Consider the following 18,332-nt stretch of genomic DNA (forward strand, 5'->3'; position numbering starts at 1 on the left):
GGTCGGTTGTTCCTCAAGTACAGGACAAAGATCACCATGATTTCATTTTAGAAACACTTCACTGATGTGACCAATAGCACTGACATCCATTGTTTGGAAAATCATTTTAATTCCATCTGACAGCACCACACTGCTGCAGCAGTTTGTCACCTCCTCAGGCCTCTGTGGAGTCTGTTCTCAGTCTGTCTGCCTGTGTGAATTTTCTGGAGGTACTTTGGTCGACCTCAACGTGATAAACTAAGAATCAGTTGGCAACTAAAGTTTAACTTACATTTCAGCCATCTGTGTGGGTGGAACAATCCAGATGTGCACATTCAAATTATTCAAAGTAAAAACGTGACCAACACCTTAAAGGTCTTGTGACCAGAGGGTTGTTGATTTCAACCCTTGACTGACTAAACAGATTTGGGGCCGAGCCTTGTTATCACTACCAAGGTATCGAGGGGTGGTTGATAGTATATCAAAATGGTTCACTTCAACAGAGTTATTCCCTGCATTCAAAACAGCATTAAGACTTGGATAACAATAATGTGCATGAGTGAGTTAGTCAGGCCCGGCCAGACTGCAACTCAAAAACAATAAATGCTTTCATCTTGAACCTCACCAAATTAAAAGATCATATAATCAGGACAAACTCCATCGCATCTGGTGATTTGTGATGCACCAGATTGATCAAAAGTGAAACTTTGTTTTTATCTGTATAATATCCCATAAACATGTCTGCCACCTGCTGGATGTCTAGTGGATTGGGACTGAAACTCAAATGGCTTGCCTGAATCCTGAACACTGGCTATGTCATGTTCTCTTCACTTAACTATGCACAGCAAACAAGCAAGTAACTACGGGGAGAAACACACCCAGACGGGCAACTTCAGGACGAAATAGCCAACTGAGTGGGAAAATATAAAATGGTTCAAACAATAACTACAGCACGTTGGGTTGGCTGAAGATAGTGACAAAACCTTTCATCTGTACTGCAAATTTGTGATGGCTAACACACAACGCTGCTTTGAAATGTTTAGAATGCATATTTTGAACATTGTTCTAGAGTATGTATCAAAAGGAAGATGTTGCAAGATGTGTTAAATGAGCTCTCAATATGCCATCAACTGATCTGAAACAAAAGCTTCAAAATATTCCATTTAATTTGCACTCTGGTGTTGAAACATATTCAAACATAAGCCAGTGAAAAAAAATGGTTCACTTCATAACTATTTTGGGTGACAAAATCCACATAAATTCCCTCAACAAAATTTAAACTTTTATGCAAATTCTAACAATTCTCTCAGTCATTTTATGATGCTTGAGATCTGTATACCATAGCACTGTTTTTTTTTTTTAAACACAAATATTTTTATCCACCCAGTGACACTGTGGAAGAGTTCAGGATTATTTGAAGCTATTCCTGGGTTGCACTGAGCTAACGTGGATCCACGTCCAAGTGTCTGAGCTGTGTGAGGCAATCAAAAGTGCAGCAATACAGAATTACAATCTTTTAGAACAGTTATAGGTTTGACAGGGACCACATAACTGTGCCTTCCCATTAGAAATCCAAACAAAGGTGACTAACAGCAGTAGCTTTACACATTTAGCTTTTACTGTGTGCAGCAAGTACAACCCCAGTTCCAATGAGGTTGGGACATTGTGAAAAATGTAAATAAAAACAGAATACAATGATTTGCAAATCCTCTTCAACCTATATTCAACTGAATACACCACAAAGACAAGATATTTAATGTTCAAACTGATAGACCTTTTTGTTTTTGTGCAAACATTTGCTCATTTTGAAATGGATGCCTGCAACATGTTTCAAAAAAGCTGGGACAGTGGTATGTTTACCACTGTGTTACATCACCTTTCCTTCTAACAACACTTAATAAGCGTTTGGGAGCTGAGGACACTAATTGTTGTAGCTTTGTAGGTGGAATTCTTTCCCATTCTTGATGTACAACTTCAGTTGTTCAACAGTCCGGGGTTTCCGTTGTCGTATTTTGCGCTTCATAATTCACCACACATTTTCAATGGGCGACAGGTCTGGACTGCAGGCAGGCCAGTCTAGTACCCGCACTCTTTTACTACGAAGCCACGCTGTTGTAACATGTGCAGAATGTGGCTTGGCATTGCCTTGTAAAATAAGCAGGGACGTCCCTGAAAAAGACGTTGCTTGGATGGCAGCATGTGTTGCTCCAAAACCTGGATGTACCTTTCAGCACTGATACTGTGTGTAAGTTGCCCATGCCATGGGCACTAACACACCCCCCATACCATCACAGATGCTGGCTTTTGAACTTTGCGCTGGTAACAATCTGGATAGTGTTGTTCCTTTTTTGTCCGGAGGACATGACAGCCATGATTTCCAGAAACAATTTGAAATGTGGACTCATCAGACCACAGCACACTTTTCCACTTTGCGTCTGTTCATTTCAAATGCGCTCGGGCCCAGAGAAGGCGGCAGCATTTCTAGATGTTGTTGATGTATGGCTTTCTCTTTGCATGGTAGAGTTTTAACTTGCACTTGTAGAACTGTGTTAACTGACAATGGGTTTCGGAAGTGTTCCTGAGCCCACGCGGTAAGATCCTTTACACAATGTCACTTTTTAATGCAGTGCTGCCTGAAGGATCGAAGGTCATGGGCATTCAGTGCTGGTTTTCGGCCTTGCCGTTTACTTGTAGAAAGTTCTCCAGATTCTCTGAATCTTCTGATTATATTATGAACTGTATTTGATGGAATCCCTAAATTCCTTGCAATTGAATGTTGAGAAACATTGTTCTGAAACTGTTCGACTATTTTTCACGCAGTTGTTCACAAAGTGGCGATCCTCGCTCAATCTTTACTTGTGAATGGCTGAGCCTTTTTGGGATGCTCCTTTTATACCCAATCATGACACTCACAGTGTCCTCAGTTCCAAAAACGTTTATTGCGTGTTGTTAAAAGGAAAGGTGATGCAACACAGTGGTAAACATACCACTGTCCCAACTTTTTTGAAACATGTTGCAGGCATCCATTTTAAAATGAGCAAAAACAATAAAGGTTATCAGTTTGAACATTAAATATTTTGTCTTTGTGGTGTATTCAATTGAATATAGGTTGAAGACGATTTGCAAATCATTGAATTCTGTTTTTATTTACATTTTACACAACGTCCCAACTTCAGTGGAATTGGAGTTGTTGTGGAGCTGTGATAATTCACGTTTATAGACAAAAAAATAAACCCTGCCTGGAATTTATTCTTTTGATATGAATGGAAGGCAGCCCAAAACACAGTAAATGATTTTACCAGCCACCTAAACTGTCTATACCCGGATGGCTAACGATTCATTACAATCCCGAGTATGGGCATGAGAAATATTTTCCAACTTAAAATACAGAGGGGAATAAAATAAAGAAATAAAAAATCTGGATGTTTTAATGTTGCTGAAGGAAAGACACCATTTTTGATTATAACATTTACTGTTTCAGGGCCAACCTGCCAACCTTTGGATGCAGAAATAGTTAAGTACTACACTGTTTACAACTTTAAAAGACACATGCAAGTTTAACTTCATAAGTTTGAATAATTTAACAGACATCTCTGGCATAACTTTGTGCTTCGAAGCAAGAATAATCTAATTAAATGACATCACTGCACGCTGCACACACAGATTGTGCGGTCCACCCCCTTTTTTGTTACTTAATGACCACAGCTGTGGGCGTTTATTTCCAGACATTGTACTCGCCCTCACAACCATCGCTGCTTACAATCTGTGAGCAAAATGTACTTGAAAAAGAGACAGTTATGCTCTTAGAATGACTTCTTCGGATAAATAAAGGTTTTATAACAAAATGGTTGCAAAGTTGTGCTTAATATGTAGAAGAGTTTATATTTAAGTGGTTTCGGACATCAGCATGACCAAACCACGAGGGACCAGCAATGCTGTCCTCCCAGACCTGAGTCAGACTGCATGTTACCTGTCAGCTGTGTATTCCAGAGGACGGTCAAGGAGGACAGAACATAAGGGTTCGGTGCGGATCTTTGCAGACAAGGAGAACCGTTCGTATTCTGATGGAGAGATCAAGTAGAACCCTGCCAAGAGGATCAGACAGATTCAAAACACGGCCATTTGTAATTAATATTGTTTCTCATTTTCTACTAAAAGGTTAAGAAAAGAGAAAAATGTCCACAGTAGAGTCCAGAGGTGAAAAATTATAAGCAAGAGCAAACAAAGATTTCTGACATCCACCAATCCAGATAACCTCCAAAATTTAGTGGAGTCTTTCATGCCCACATATCTGTGGTGCAAATTTGGTGAGAATCTGTGAAGTCCTTCAAAGCCTATATAAAGTAAAATATTAATCAAGAATCTGGAACCGAATCCCCTTCAAAATTGAATGGAGTCTTACATGGCCTAATATCTGTTTGTGGTGAAAATTTCATCAAAACCTGTGCAGTAGTTTTGATGTAATCCTGCTAACTTTTGTACAAACCTGTTAATTTTGTATGTTTGTTAGCTGGACAGAACATATAAATTGAAGGTGTCAGCTTTGGGTTTTAAAAGGTTTTCTACTTTTAAACACAGGATGATTAACTGACTAATCAAATAATAATAATCATCATCATCATCAGGTGCCGCCATATTGCTGTAACATCACTGGATTTTGACTGTATTTTCTTAGATTAATTGCTCCTGAACGTTTCAATGTGCTTTCAGAAGAATAAACCAAACACCGTTTACCTCCCGTCTGCTGGAATAGTGACAATTCTTGATGCAAAACTGAAACACTTTTCTCACATACACAATCAATCAATCAATCAATTTTTTTATATAGCGCCAAATCACAACAAACAGTTGCCCCAAGGCGCTTTATATTGTAAGGCAAGGCCATACAATAATTATGTAAAACCCCAACGGTCAAAACGACCCCCTGTGAGCAAGCACTTGGCTACAAGATGAAACAACGCTGAAAAACAGTTTCCTTTGGCTTCTTACGTCTGATTTTGAAATTACTTTACTGTGCATGTGTGCATTATTGTCAAAGGGTTTTTCCTCCTCACCCTGTCCATTTTTAGTGAAGACGCAGGATGCTATGCCGCTTATGTCTTCTTTACGAATGCAATCGTAACGCACCTGAAGACACAAAAACAGAAAAAAAAAAAAAAAAATCATGATAACAGTAGCATAAATTCTCATGTTTAACTCTGATCTACATACATGCTTAACACACAAATCCCAACCCGCACCTGTGGCCGCAGGCCGGGTATGTTGAAGAGGTGCATGTCTCCCAGGTTTGTCAGACAGACCAGTGTGTGTTCGCTGTAGTCTTCCTGAGCCGTGGAGCTGAAGACCACCAGGTCCACCTTCCTCACCCGACAGCCCTCATGGGCCGTTAACTTGAACTTAGTTTTCGCGCTCACTTTTGGGAGAGAGAAGATCTGGAGAGAGCAGAGAAAGAGAGGTGACCAAGACTCACATCTGTAAACATTTATAACAGAATAAACCTCTTCATATTAGCACCGATGTTCCTACAAGAGGCTCAAAGCCCTTAAAATGAAAATGCCACTAAAACACACAAGGATTTTGTAGTTGATGCATCTTATACACACATACACACAATAGAGTAAAAATGGCCAAAAGGTTTGCAGCCATTATATTCATTGATACAACTAATATGAAGGAGCACTGAGTACAATACTTGTGCTTCACATGTTTGACATCCATTCCTACAAATTAATTCTTCGTGATTCAGTGACGCCATAATATCTGGTTCTGTATGGCCTTGACATTTCATCAATTCTGTCCAAAATTAAACTAGTTTATCGTTTACTATCACACAACACTTCTACCATATTTTCATGTTGTTTCATGTTGGAAAGGCATGACCTTGAATTTGACTTACAGGGCAAACAAGGTCAATAGTCATGTGACCAATTGAAAGGTGATACCTGACTTCACATTTCTGTTAAATAGCCATACTCTGAAGACATTTCAAAGTGACGTAAAAAAAAATAAATACCGCATTATCATCTGTGGCCACAATATGACAGTATACACACACATTACAAGCTGCTGCTTGAAGATGGTGGTAACGCACCATTAAACAGGATGCCTACCTCCATAAAACAAGAAGACCTGAATGAGGATGATATGGGTTTTACCGAATGAGTGAAATTAACAACTTTTAAACTGAAGGAGCACACTCTGAAATAAAGAGAGGAAATAACCTTCATGTTCTCTTGAACAGAGAGGGAATAACCATGCAACTCGGAACTCCATTACTAATACTAATAAAATATGGTAACTGTAGGTAGATTTTTTTTTTCCCCAACACAATCTTCAGAATAGCTACTGTTTATGCTGTATAAACATTGAGCCCAAAAGTTGACCTTGGCCACTGAACTTAGCATTAATGGATTTTTTTTTCCTCTCTCAAAATGAAATCACTTTGCGCTTGGCTCAAACACTCCACCAAGTTTGGTCCAAACTGATCAAAACACTTCTGAGTTATCTGCAACTGCAGCATGGAAGCGCATGAATAACATGAAAAACCTTTTACAAACAGTGATATGTGCATTTATGTGTGTGTCTGAAGCTTTACCTTCAGCTGTTCTTCTGAGGCAATAAGAACAGAGTGAGCATTTGACATATCCGGTGCGATGGCGAGGTCTTGCGAAGCTTCGTAAGGATCCGGTAAAGGTTTTCCCCGCGCGTCCAGCACACAGATCATCACCACAGGCGCCCTATGCATCAGCTGGATCTCTTTACCCAACACGGCCTCCACACACAAACTGCTCTCACCTGCTCCACCCCGCTCACACCCCCGCCCTGTACCCACACCGGGCACCTCCAGAGCGTAGGCGTACACACTGCCTGAGTTAGTCCCCGCCCACAGTGTCGGGCCATGATGTGTACCTAGAAAATACACAAAAACAAGTGTGAGCTGTTGTTGTGACATCACAGACAGCTCTCACAATTCAGTTCTGGTATTTTAATTACTAAAACAAGGGGGCACTACAGCTCTGGGCCACAACTGCAAACTGACAGAAAATATTACTTAAAAGATCTACCAATAATTATGAAAGTCATTTATTATAACCGTTGATCAGCCGACATACGTTAAACAACCAGGATGCTTCATGTCTTAATAACAAGGGATGCACCGATCCACATTTTTTCACTCCAAGCCGATCCCTGAATTTGGATATCTGCCGATACAGATACTTTTCTGATCCAATACCAGAGCTCCGTTTACTTTAATATTATTGTCATTACTGTTGATTTTATATGAGGATTTTCTTAAAAATGAGATTTGAAAGTTCAGCTACAATTTGCCAGAAGATATATCCAAGATGAAAGCCTAGATTTGATGTTTTGGTGAAAGAATTAAGTACTTTTATTTTTTATGGACTTTTGATAGCCTGAAAGAGAAAAGACAGCTCGCTCTTGTTCTCTCTCTCTGTCTGTCTTTCTCAATTTTCAATTTCAAAGGAGCTTTACTGACATCAGGGTTCTCAGCAGGATTTTTCTCAGCATAATGGGAAGGAAAAATCACCTTAAGAATCTGGGGGTTCAGGGCTTATAAAGGGCCTTTTGTTTTTACTTCAAAATGTGATCAGAAATTAATCTTGAAGTTAAAAAAAAAACATTTGTAAGGATTTTCTATAGCAAACTGCTGTGTATAAATTAGCTCCTGTGCAGTGACACACATTTCTACACTCTTCCATGTTTTGGTCTAATGCCTATTTATTTTGGCTTTAAAGTAAGGCTGTAACAAAGATAAAAAAAAAAAAAAGAAGAAAAAAAATGATGGCTTTACTTAAAATTTGGCCCTCAAAATGCAGGCAACAGTGTTTCAGAAGGATATAAATGTAAAATGATACTTTGGTCCAGGCATCCCCTATAATCAATCAATCAATCAATCAATTTTTTTTTATATAGCGCCAAATCACAACAAACAGTTGCCCCAAGGCGCTTCACATTGCAAGGCAAGGCCATACAATAATGATGTAAAACCCCAACGGTCAAAACGACCCCCTGTGAGCAAGCACTTGGCTACAGTGGGAAGGAAAAACTCCCTTTTAACAGGAAGAAACCTCCAGCAGAACCAGGCTCAGGGAGGGGCAGTCTTCTGCTGGGACTGGTTGGGGCTGAGGGAGAGAACCAGGAAAAAGACATGCTGTGGAGGGGAGCAGAGATCGATCACTAATGATTAAATGCAGAGTGGTGCATACAGAGCAAAAAGAGAAAGAAACAGTGCATCATGGGAACCCCCCAGCAGTCTACGTCTATAGCAGCATAACTAAGGGATGGTTCAGGGTCACCTGATCCAGCCCTAACTATAAGCTTTAGCAAAAAGGAAAGTTTTAAGCCTAATCTTAAAAGTAGAGAGGGTGTCTGTCTCCCTGATCTGAATTGGGAGCTGGTTCCACAGGAGAGGAGCCTGAAAGCTGAAGGCTCTGCCTCCCATTCTACTCTTACAAACCCTAGGAACTACAAGTAAGCCTGCAGTCTGAGAGCGAAGCGCTCTATTGGGGTGATATGGTACTACGAGGTCCCTAAGATAAGATGGGACCTGATTATTCAAAACCTTATAAGAAGAAGAATTTTAAATTCTATTCTAGAATTAACAGGAAGCCAATGAAGAGAGGCCAATATGGGTGAGATATGCTCTCTCCTTCTAGTCCCCTGTCAGCACTCTAGCTGCAGCATTTTGAATTAACTGAAGGCTTTTTAGGGAACTTTTAGGACAACCTGATAATAATGAATTACAATAGTCCAGCCTAGAGGAAATAAATGCATGAATTAGTTTTTCAGCATCACTCTGAGACAAGACCTTTCTGATTTTAGAGATATTGCGTAAATGCAAAAAAGCAGTCCTACATATTTGTTTAATATGCGCTTTGAATGACATATCCTGATCAAAAATGACTCCAAGATTTCTCACAGTATTACTAGAGGTCAGGGTAATGCCATCCAGAGTAAGGATCTGGTTAGACACCATGTTTCTAAGATTTGTGGGGCCAAGTACAATAACTTCAGTTTTATCTGAGTTTAAAAGCAGGAAATTAGAGGTCATCCATGTCTTTATGTCTGTAAGACAATCCTGCAATTTAGCTAATTGGTGTGTGTCGTCTGGCTTCATGGATAGATAAAGCTGGTATCATCTGCGTAACAATGAAAATTTAAGCAATACCGTCTAATAATACTGCCTAAGGGAAGCATATATAAAGTGAATAAAATTGGTCCTAGCACAGAACCTTGTGGAACTCCATAATTAACTTTAGTCTGTGAAGAAGATTCCCCATTTACATGAACAAATTGTAATCTATTAGACAAATATGATTCAAACCACCGCAGCGCAGTGCCTTTAATACCTATGGCATGCTCTAATCTCTGTAATAAAATTTTATGGTCAACAGTATCAAAAGCAGCACTGAGGTCTAACAGAACAAGCACAGAGATGAGTCCACTGTCCGAGGCCATAAGAAGATCATTTGTAACCTTCACTAATGCTGTTTCTGTACTATGATGAATTCTAAAACCTGACTGAAACTCTTCAAATAGACCATTCCTCTGCAGATGATCAGTTAGCTGTTTTACAACTACCCTTTCAAGAATTTTTGAGAGAAAAGAAAGGTTGGAGATTGGCCTATAATTAGCTAAGATAGCTGGGTCAAGTGATGGCTTTTTAAGTAATGGTTTAATTACTGCCACCTTAAAAGCCTGTGGTACATAGCCAACTAACAAAGATAGATTGATCATATTTAAGATCGAAGCATTAAATAATGGTAGGGCTTCCTTGAGCAGCCTGGTAGGAATGGGGTCTAATAAACATGTTGATGGTTTGGATGAAGTAACTAATGAAAATAACTCAGACAGGACAATCGGAGAGAAAGAGTCTAACCAAATACCGGCATCACTGAAAGCAGCCAAAGATAACGATACGTCTTTGGGATGGTTATGAGTAATTTTTTCTCTAATAGTTAAAATTTTGTTAGCAAAGAAAGTCATGAACTCATTACTAGTTAAAGTTAATGGAATACTCAGCTCAATAGAGCTCTGACTCTTTGTCAGCCTGGCTACAGTGCTGAAAAGAAACCTGGGGTTGTTCTTATTTTCTTCAATTAGTGATGAGTAGAAAGATGTCCTAGCTTTACGGAGGGCTTTTTTATAGAGCAACAGACTCTTTTTCCAGGCTAAGTGAAGATCTTCTAAATTAGTGAGACGCCATTTCCTCTCCAACTTACGGGTTATCTGCTTTAAGCTACGAGTTTGAGAGTTATACCATGGAGTCAGACACTTCTGATTTAAAGCTCTCTTTTTCAGAGGAGCTACAGCATCCAAAGCTGTCTTCAATGAGGATGTAAAACTATTGACGAGATACTCTATCTCCCTTACAGAGTTTAGGTAGCTATTCTGCACTGTGTTGTTATATGGCATTAGAGAACATAAAGAAGGAATCATATCCTTAAACCTAGTTACAGCGCTTTCTGAAAGACTTCTAGTGTAATGAAACTTATTCCCTACTGCTGGGTAGTCCATCAGAGTAAATGTAAATGTTATTAAAAAATGATCAGACAGAAGGGAGTTTTCAGGGAATACTGTTAAGTCTTCTATTTCCATACCATAAGTCAGAACAAGATCTAAGATATGATTAAAGTGGTGGGTGGACTCATTTACTTTTTGAGCAAAGCCAACAGAGTCTAATAATAGATTAAATGCAGTGTTGAGGCTGTCATTCTCAGCATCTGTGTGGATGTTAAAATCGCCCACTATAATTATCTTATCTGAGCTAAGCACTAAGTCAGACAAAAGGTCTGAAAATTCACAGAGAAACTCACAGTAACGACCAGGTGGACGATAGATAATAACAAATAAAACTGGTTTTTGGGCCTTCCAATTTGGATGGACAAGACTAAGAGACAAGCTTTCAAATGAATTAAAGCTCTGTCTGGGTTTTTGATTAATTAATAATATAATACTCGCACCTGGAGAGCTGCTGTGCTCAAACTGGAGCGCTGAGATTCACTGGGATAAGTTCTCCCCGACGGAACGGAGGATGCATCATTGGATGTATCAACAGCATTGGTCGGTTATATTTTGTCTGTTTTACAACATTTGGAAAGAGGTGTCTTTTGATTTAAAATGGCAATTCACTTTGAAGTTACTGACTGCGGAATGATCTGTCTTTCCACCTCAGCAAAGAGCCACAGCAAATCCCGCAACACACAGAGACATGGCACGGAGGATATTATCATTATTAATATTATTATTTTCACGAGGGACACTACCCTTAGTTTAGGAACCAGAGAGGCGGGAGATATTAAGGTTCTAGTCCACGGTAGAGAGCCGCGTCATTAGCTGCTCCACAAAAAAGGCACGTTAATGACGAACAAATAAAAACTGTGTGTGTGAAGCGGGGATGATTCTTGCAGAAAAAGAGTCCCATTTAGTGACTTTAACCAGTGGAAAAGTCTGAAATGGCTTTGATACAAGCTGATGAATAAATTGTGGATGCACTGCTTCTACATCAGAACCAGCGGTTCCACAAGCAACATAGAGAAATGATTATTTTCCCATTACACACCCTCAAAAACAACGCAACGGCCCAACTTTAGTGTCATTTTTTACTGTAACAGCATTATAACAGAGTAACAGTCTGTTACGCTGTTATAATGCTGTTGAGAACCCTGGACATCGGAAACATTATATTGTCAAAGCAAGTGTTAAGAGTAAAAATTAAGTCCTCTCTCGTTCTCTCTCTCCCTCCCTCGCTGTTTTCCTGCTGAACAAACTTTTTAGAAACACGAATCCTTTCAACTATAAAATAAGCCAAAAATTTCAAAATGTATCACCAGCGGTGCTCACGTGAATTAATACTGAAGGATTTTAATGGATATTTTTTCTCTTTCAGAGGACAGAACCTCTGTTCGGCCGTCGTCCTCAGCTGCGCTCTGAGCTGGGGTTTCAAAGTGTTTCACAGCCTGGGGAAGCTGAAGCGGCTAACTTTTCAACACACATTTTCATCAAAAATTCAGTTCATTTTTCAGAAAATCTGTGCTCGAAGAACAGGAAATTTGAACCCAAGAGTCGGGCAGAAAATTTGCCGCTACCCTCAGCTTCGAACACTGTGGAAGAGAACTCTCTCAAACAGCTCGGCTCCAGAAACCTCCCCCTCCCCACAGCAGCAAAGAAAGCAGACAAATGTACTGTGAGGTGACTATAAATGCAACTTTTCTCAAAAACAAAAACAACAAAAAAGAAAAGACCTGAATTAAGGTTGCTTGGTTGAATTCCAAGTTCAGTTTACATTTACAATTTAAAACGCACCATCGCGCAGAAAGGTATCAGCGAAACAGAGACATCGCACCACCCCAGACAGCGAATCGTCTGCCGATCGAGGTTCGATCCGTCGCTGCACCGGAGCTACTTCCTCGTGCTCTGTTAGAGCCGCATTGGCTTCCTGCACCTACAAAATAGCGACAAAATGCTCCAATTAACACCACCGCTTCTCTGACCACCTCTGGTTTAATACAACCATTCTAACATTTACCTTGCTGGTTTGTGAGCTGAGAGCACGTTTCTTCCCAGATACTCTACTCTTACGGATGCGTCTGAAGCTCTGCCGTAATGACTTTTTCAAGGATTTGACTCTAGAGAGAGGACCCTCCATTGCCAGGGAGTCATTGGGGTGCAGGGTACACCTAGAAGTATTTAGAAAGAAAAAAATTTAAATGGCAGTACCCAAAGAAAATGTGACACTCACAGGAGGATGACAACGATGAAAAGTGTCAGCTGTGTGCACAACGTACTTTGTGCAAAAGGGAGTGATGTGAAAGCAAAATACAGAAAACTCCAACCTCTAATACACATGAACAATATAATGTACATACACAAATCATCCATCCATCCATTTTCTTCCGCTTTATCCGGAGTCGGGTCGCGGGGGCAGCAGCTCAAGCAAAGCCGCCCCAAACCTCCCGATCCACACACACCTCCCCCAGCTCCTCCGGGGGAACCCCAAGGCGTTCCCAAGCCAGCCGAGAGATGTAGTCCCTCCAGCATGTCCTGGGTCTTCCCCGGGGCCTCCTCCCAGTGGGACGTGCCCGGAACACCTCTCCAGCGAGGCGTCCAGGGGGCATCCGGAAAAGATGCCCGAGCCACCTCAACTGACTCCTTTCGACGTGGAGGAACAGCGGCTCGACTCCGAGCTCCTCCCGAGTGACCGAGCTCCTCACCCTATCTCTAAGGGAGCGCCCAGCCACCCTGCGGAGGAAACACATCTCGGCCGCTTGTACTCGCGATCTCGTTCTTTCGGTCATGAGCCAAATCTCATGACCATAGGTGAGGATCGGAACGTAGATGGATCGGTAAATCGAGAGCTTTGCCCCCCTACTCAGCTCTCTCTTCACCATGACGGTCCGATACAGTGACCGCATAACTGCAGATGCTGCACCGATCCGTCTATCGATCTCACGCTCCATCCGTCCCTCACTCGTGAACAAGACACTGAGATACTTAAACTCCTCCACTTGAGGCAAGGACACTCCACCGACCTGAAGAGGGCAAAGCACCTTTTTCCGGTCGAGACCCATGGCCTCGGATTTGGAGGTGCTGATTTTCATCCCGGACACATACACAAATCAGTTTCTCAAAAATATTCTTGACCTAAAACACTTTCTTGTATATAACTCAAGACGTAAGAACACCATGCACAATTCAGTAGAGAGTACCACACATGGGCCCAGAGTCCCACACGGGCCACTACTTATCCAGTTAGGGCATACAATGAAGTGGATGGGAGTCCACGACACCCTCTGGATGTGACTATACCCCAACACAGGTTACTTCCCCAACCATGGCCAGCACCCATTTACAGCTCGTGGATTGGGATCCAAAGCTGTGAGTACTATGCTTGGCTGACTTAATGTTAATTCAAATTCAAAATGTATTAATTTATATAGTGCCAGTTCATGACAATATCACACAACACAGAAAAAAAAATGCACCAAAAGATTAAAACATGATAAAAAGCAATCCATAAAAAAATACAAGAATTAAAAAATTATAAAATACATAATAAGATAACATACATAAAATACAAATGATAAAACAGGGAAAACAAGTGGGTCTTAAGTTTGGATTTAAAAGTGTCCACAGTGTCCGACTGCCATATGTGCAGCGGGACATCGTTCCACAGGGCAGGGGCACAATAGGAAAAGGCTCTTTGACCGGTGGACTTTTTATTCACCCTGGGAACACAAAGAAGTTCCATACCCTGCAAACGCAGGGCCCGAGCCGGTACATAAGGCTTAACCAGGTCTGCCAGGTAGGGAGGTGCCAGTCCGTGAATAATTTTATAAGCCAGTAACAGAACCTTGAAATCTGATTTTACAGAGACAGGAAGCCAGTGAAGGGATGCTAATCTCTGTAAAAACACCTTCACAGCCTATATGGGACTCTTCTGCACTGGCATTATACAGATAAAGTTATCAGCCCAAACACAGACATTGAACTCTGTTCTGTAGGTTGGAGATCCAACCAGTATGTCTGAGCACCACCTGCTCTCTGAATCAATGTTAGCATAATATATGGTTTTGTCAGGACTTGACAACTGATCAAATCTTTCCAAACTTTAACCACTTTAATCCTTGACCAAGACACACACCTTCTACCATGTTCAATCTATGCTGGCTCCAAATTGTTTAAGTTAAACAGTTATGACCTTGAGTGTGACCGCAAAATAAAATGGGTTGTGGTGGTGTGTTGAATAAATTATTCTGACGCCATCAAGAACTGCCCTGAAATTAAACAGTTTCTGTTACACATCAGATACGACATTTTTACCACTTTTTGCAGATCAGTCCAGTAGTAACTCTGCTAACAGATATGTCAAGTGCTGTGCTTGTCAATCAACAAAGGCGTGAGGCAGAGGGACTCCGTGTAACAATGTTTCAGAGGGAAAACACTGAGCACCATCCAACTCTACAATGTTTGCTTTGTTAACTTCAAAGAATGAAAAGAGTGTTTGTGTGTTTCTAACCTGACCAGCACAGCACTACATCTGTGGTAGTCAAACAGACCAAATCCGTGACTCGTCCCGAAAGCAATAAGGTTCCACTCCGCGTGTAGCGCCACAGCCGTCACAGAGGCTGGGGGCAGACACTGCACCAGCACTAGTGGTTGAAAGCCTGAGGGGAAGGGGGCAGGTTTAAGGAGTGGCTCCAGCCGGTCGTGGCCCTTCCAAGTGAAGCCTTCCCTGTCCTGCAGCAAATCAACCACTGAGATGTCCACAAAGTGGTCTGAAGGCTCGTCATTAAAACCCAGCACAATCACCTGTAGAGGTCAGAGAGGCAGAAAGAACTGCTGGTGTGCATTTCAGAGTGTGTATATTGGCATGATTGTGTGTGAGCTGCAAGTCAGTCTTTACCTGCCCAGCAGTTCCAGCTACCACCAACTTGTTGCTGTATTTGCACAGAGCAATTTTTTGGATGCCCAGCCTGGGGTCGTCGCTGTACGGGTCAAAACAGCCAACCTGCACATGCATATGCACACACAACACAAATAAAAACGACTGATAAATAAGAAACATAATACAATAGTTCAATGTTATTGTTCCCATTTGGTTCAAAACAATCATTCCAGCAGTAGCCAAGGAGCCTCTGGGAAGATCTGCTACCAAAGACATCCAGTTATCGCCTTGGGTCACTGGGTAGCTCCAAGTCTCATAACCATACAGTAAGATGGGCAGCACCAGGACCCTAAAGACTTGAAGATGGCGGGTTCTGCAAAACCTCTGTCCATAAAAATTAAAGGCATAAACATTTTTTGAAAAACACCTAAAAGCATAAGACATTTTAAAAAAATACATATATAAAAAGTATGACGGCCGCTGACTCACAAGGAGTCCATCTGCCCTTTGACAGGTCTTGTTTTCGGCCTGCTGGGTGTCATGCCACCCTCTTCACTAGTACAAGCACAAGTAGGGGAGATCATTTAGATTCTGGCTATCCATCCATGTGGCAGGTTGCACTGAGTTACAGTGTTATTCGTAGCAAGATCAATGCTGACCCTGACCAGGTGTGTCACCTAGCTGCAGGAAATGGATGATTCACTTAAAGATGTGGAGAAGGACCTGTTGACTGCCTGGGTGATGCCTTCCAGGACCCAGGGCGGATCCATGGTGTTGTGGATGCGGCAAGGTGCAGCACAGACACTTGATTTGTTTCAATAATAATAATAATAATAATAATAATTTGTTAGCTCTGTGGGCAGCATGGCATCTGTGTAGTTAGCACTGTTGCCTCAAAGCAAGAAGGCCATGGGATCGCTTCCCACCTGGGCCTTTCTATGTGGAGTTTTCATGTTTTCTCCATGTTTGAGTGGGTTAGCTTGCGTTATACGGCTTCCTACCAAGTCCAAAGACTTGCAGGTCAGGTGAATTGGTGACTCTAAAATCGACTGTAGGTGCTTGTCTGTCTATATGTGGCACTGTGACAGACTGGCGTGGTGTCCTGTCCAGGATGTACCCTGCCTCACACCATATGGCTGCTGGGGTAGGCTCCAGCCTTCCCATGACCCTTGACTGGAGTTAGCAGGTACTGAAAATGAATGAATTACCGAACGAATGCTACCTCTGTCTGGACTGCTGTTGGTGCCAGCTAAAGAGTTATGACATTAGCCTTTTAATACCAGCAGCTTCTAACAGAATAATAAAACTGGTCAGATGACTCTTTTATTCAAATTGGCCTTAAATCTATTTTGCGTAGAATTTAGTGCCATCTAGTGGTAGTGATGTAGTACTCAAGACCACCTTTTCACTTACACGCCCTAAAAGCAAGTCTACCCGATCTCTACTCTGTTTTGGACTACAATAAGTATACACAATCACAAATTATAGAAATTCACACACTAATATGAGCTGCCAAACAAGCTAAAAATCCATCTGGGAGACCGTTACAACATGTTGAGTTCTGGTATTTTATTTTAACCATTTGACCTCATACATATGTTTAAGTTGACCCCGAATGAGGTGCTGAACTCTTTTCCCCTTCATTTTGAATACTAAAAGGGGTGGGGTTAAGTCTCATTACATTCATGGTCATGAAAACAGCCTTTTTTTTGTTTGTCTTTTAGGTTTCTGCCTTGACTCTGTCTCACCTCCTTCAAAGACTCCATCTTGACTTGGTTTCAACCATTCCAAAATCCCAAAGTCTTGGTCTTAACTCACACTCAACCCTTTAAGGTCTTGGTCTGGACTCAGATTCAATCTAGGTGGTCTTGATACCATCCCAATAGTGGTGAGGTTGCAGATTGCATTATGCAGTCGCTGGTCATGATTTTATTTCCCTTCACATCTTTGCTTTTTTTTTTTTTGCCAACAGCGATTCAGGCTCCCTTGTCTTCTCTTGTGATAAGTGTCATGCACAATCCTCCATTTGACAATAATTAGGGTCTTCATATTTGCTAGTCTGCACTATAACCAGTAGACAAATGCAACCACTGATTCATCTTCATTTTTCTTGAATTCATTATACATTAATGATCGTATACTTATGAATGCTACATAATAACACTCACACAATCTCAAATCGTACATACTATAGCTTTAAGAATACCAAATACCAGGGCAGCCTTCCTATTCCTCAAACATAATTCATTAAAATACATGTGCATTAATCTCTCTCACACACACACGGAATTCCAATAGAATATCCTCACATGGGAGTCAAGCCTCAGCAAAACAAGGAGTAGAAGATGGTCACTAACACACACATGCATGGAGAAGTGAGGGGTCTGGTTTTCATTATGGAGGATGGGGCGGGCGGGGGGGCTCTTCATCCCATAAGAGGGCCACATTCCAGAACGTGCAGCTCCGTTACCACAGGATACACGAGGAACAGTGGAAGGGGAGAGTTAAGGAATGAACAGGAAGTTAAAGGGAGGAGGAAAGTAGGTCTGAGACTAAAACCATATCGCTCCATTCAAGACCAGTTATTCTTTCTGCTAGTTAAAACCTGATCCTGATGGTGCAATGTCCCAGTGAGGGTGGCATGTTGCACCACCGCAACAAGAGCCAAATAAAAGGATCAACAAGGAGGAGACTCAAAATGATAAACTCGAAATATTGAGTCAGTGGAAGAAAAAAAAAAAAAAAAAGAGAAAAGAAAAGAAAAAAGTGGTCTTAGATAAAAGTCATTTGATGCTTATCCCCGTATTGTGTACCATGAAACGGATCAGAGTCTACACCCTTTAGATGGGACACCATTCCAACACAGGTTATTTCCACAACCAAGTCTGGTCCACATTTACAGCTGGGTGGACTTAGACAATGCAGATGAAGTGTCTTCTTCAAG

General features: G+C 41.3%; 1 protein-coding gene across 1 annotated transcript in view; it reads right to left on the reverse strand.

Moving 5' to 3' along the window:
* llgl1 (LLGL scribble cell polarity complex component 1) overlaps positions 1-18,332 on the reverse strand; it is an 87,871-nt gene that overhangs the window by 10,468 nt on the left and 59,071 nt on the right. The window contains 8 exon segments of the mRNA XM_034189460.1: positions 3,950-4,064; positions 5,034-5,106; positions 5,220-5,411; positions 6,575-6,888; positions 12,307-12,445; positions 12,530-12,680; positions 15,020-15,312; positions 15,407-15,511. Coding sequence (XP_034045351.1) covers positions 3,950-4,064; positions 5,034-5,106; positions 5,220-5,411; positions 6,575-6,888; positions 12,307-12,445; positions 12,530-12,680; positions 15,020-15,312; positions 15,407-15,511 — 1,382 coding nt within the window.

This window comes from Thalassophryne amazonica, chromosome 16 (genome assembly GCF_902500255.1).
Source record: "Thalassophryne amazonica chromosome 16, fThaAma1.1, whole genome shotgun sequence".
Lineage (NCBI taxonomy): Eukaryota > Metazoa > Chordata > Actinopteri > Batrachoidiformes > Batrachoididae > Thalassophryne > Thalassophryne amazonica.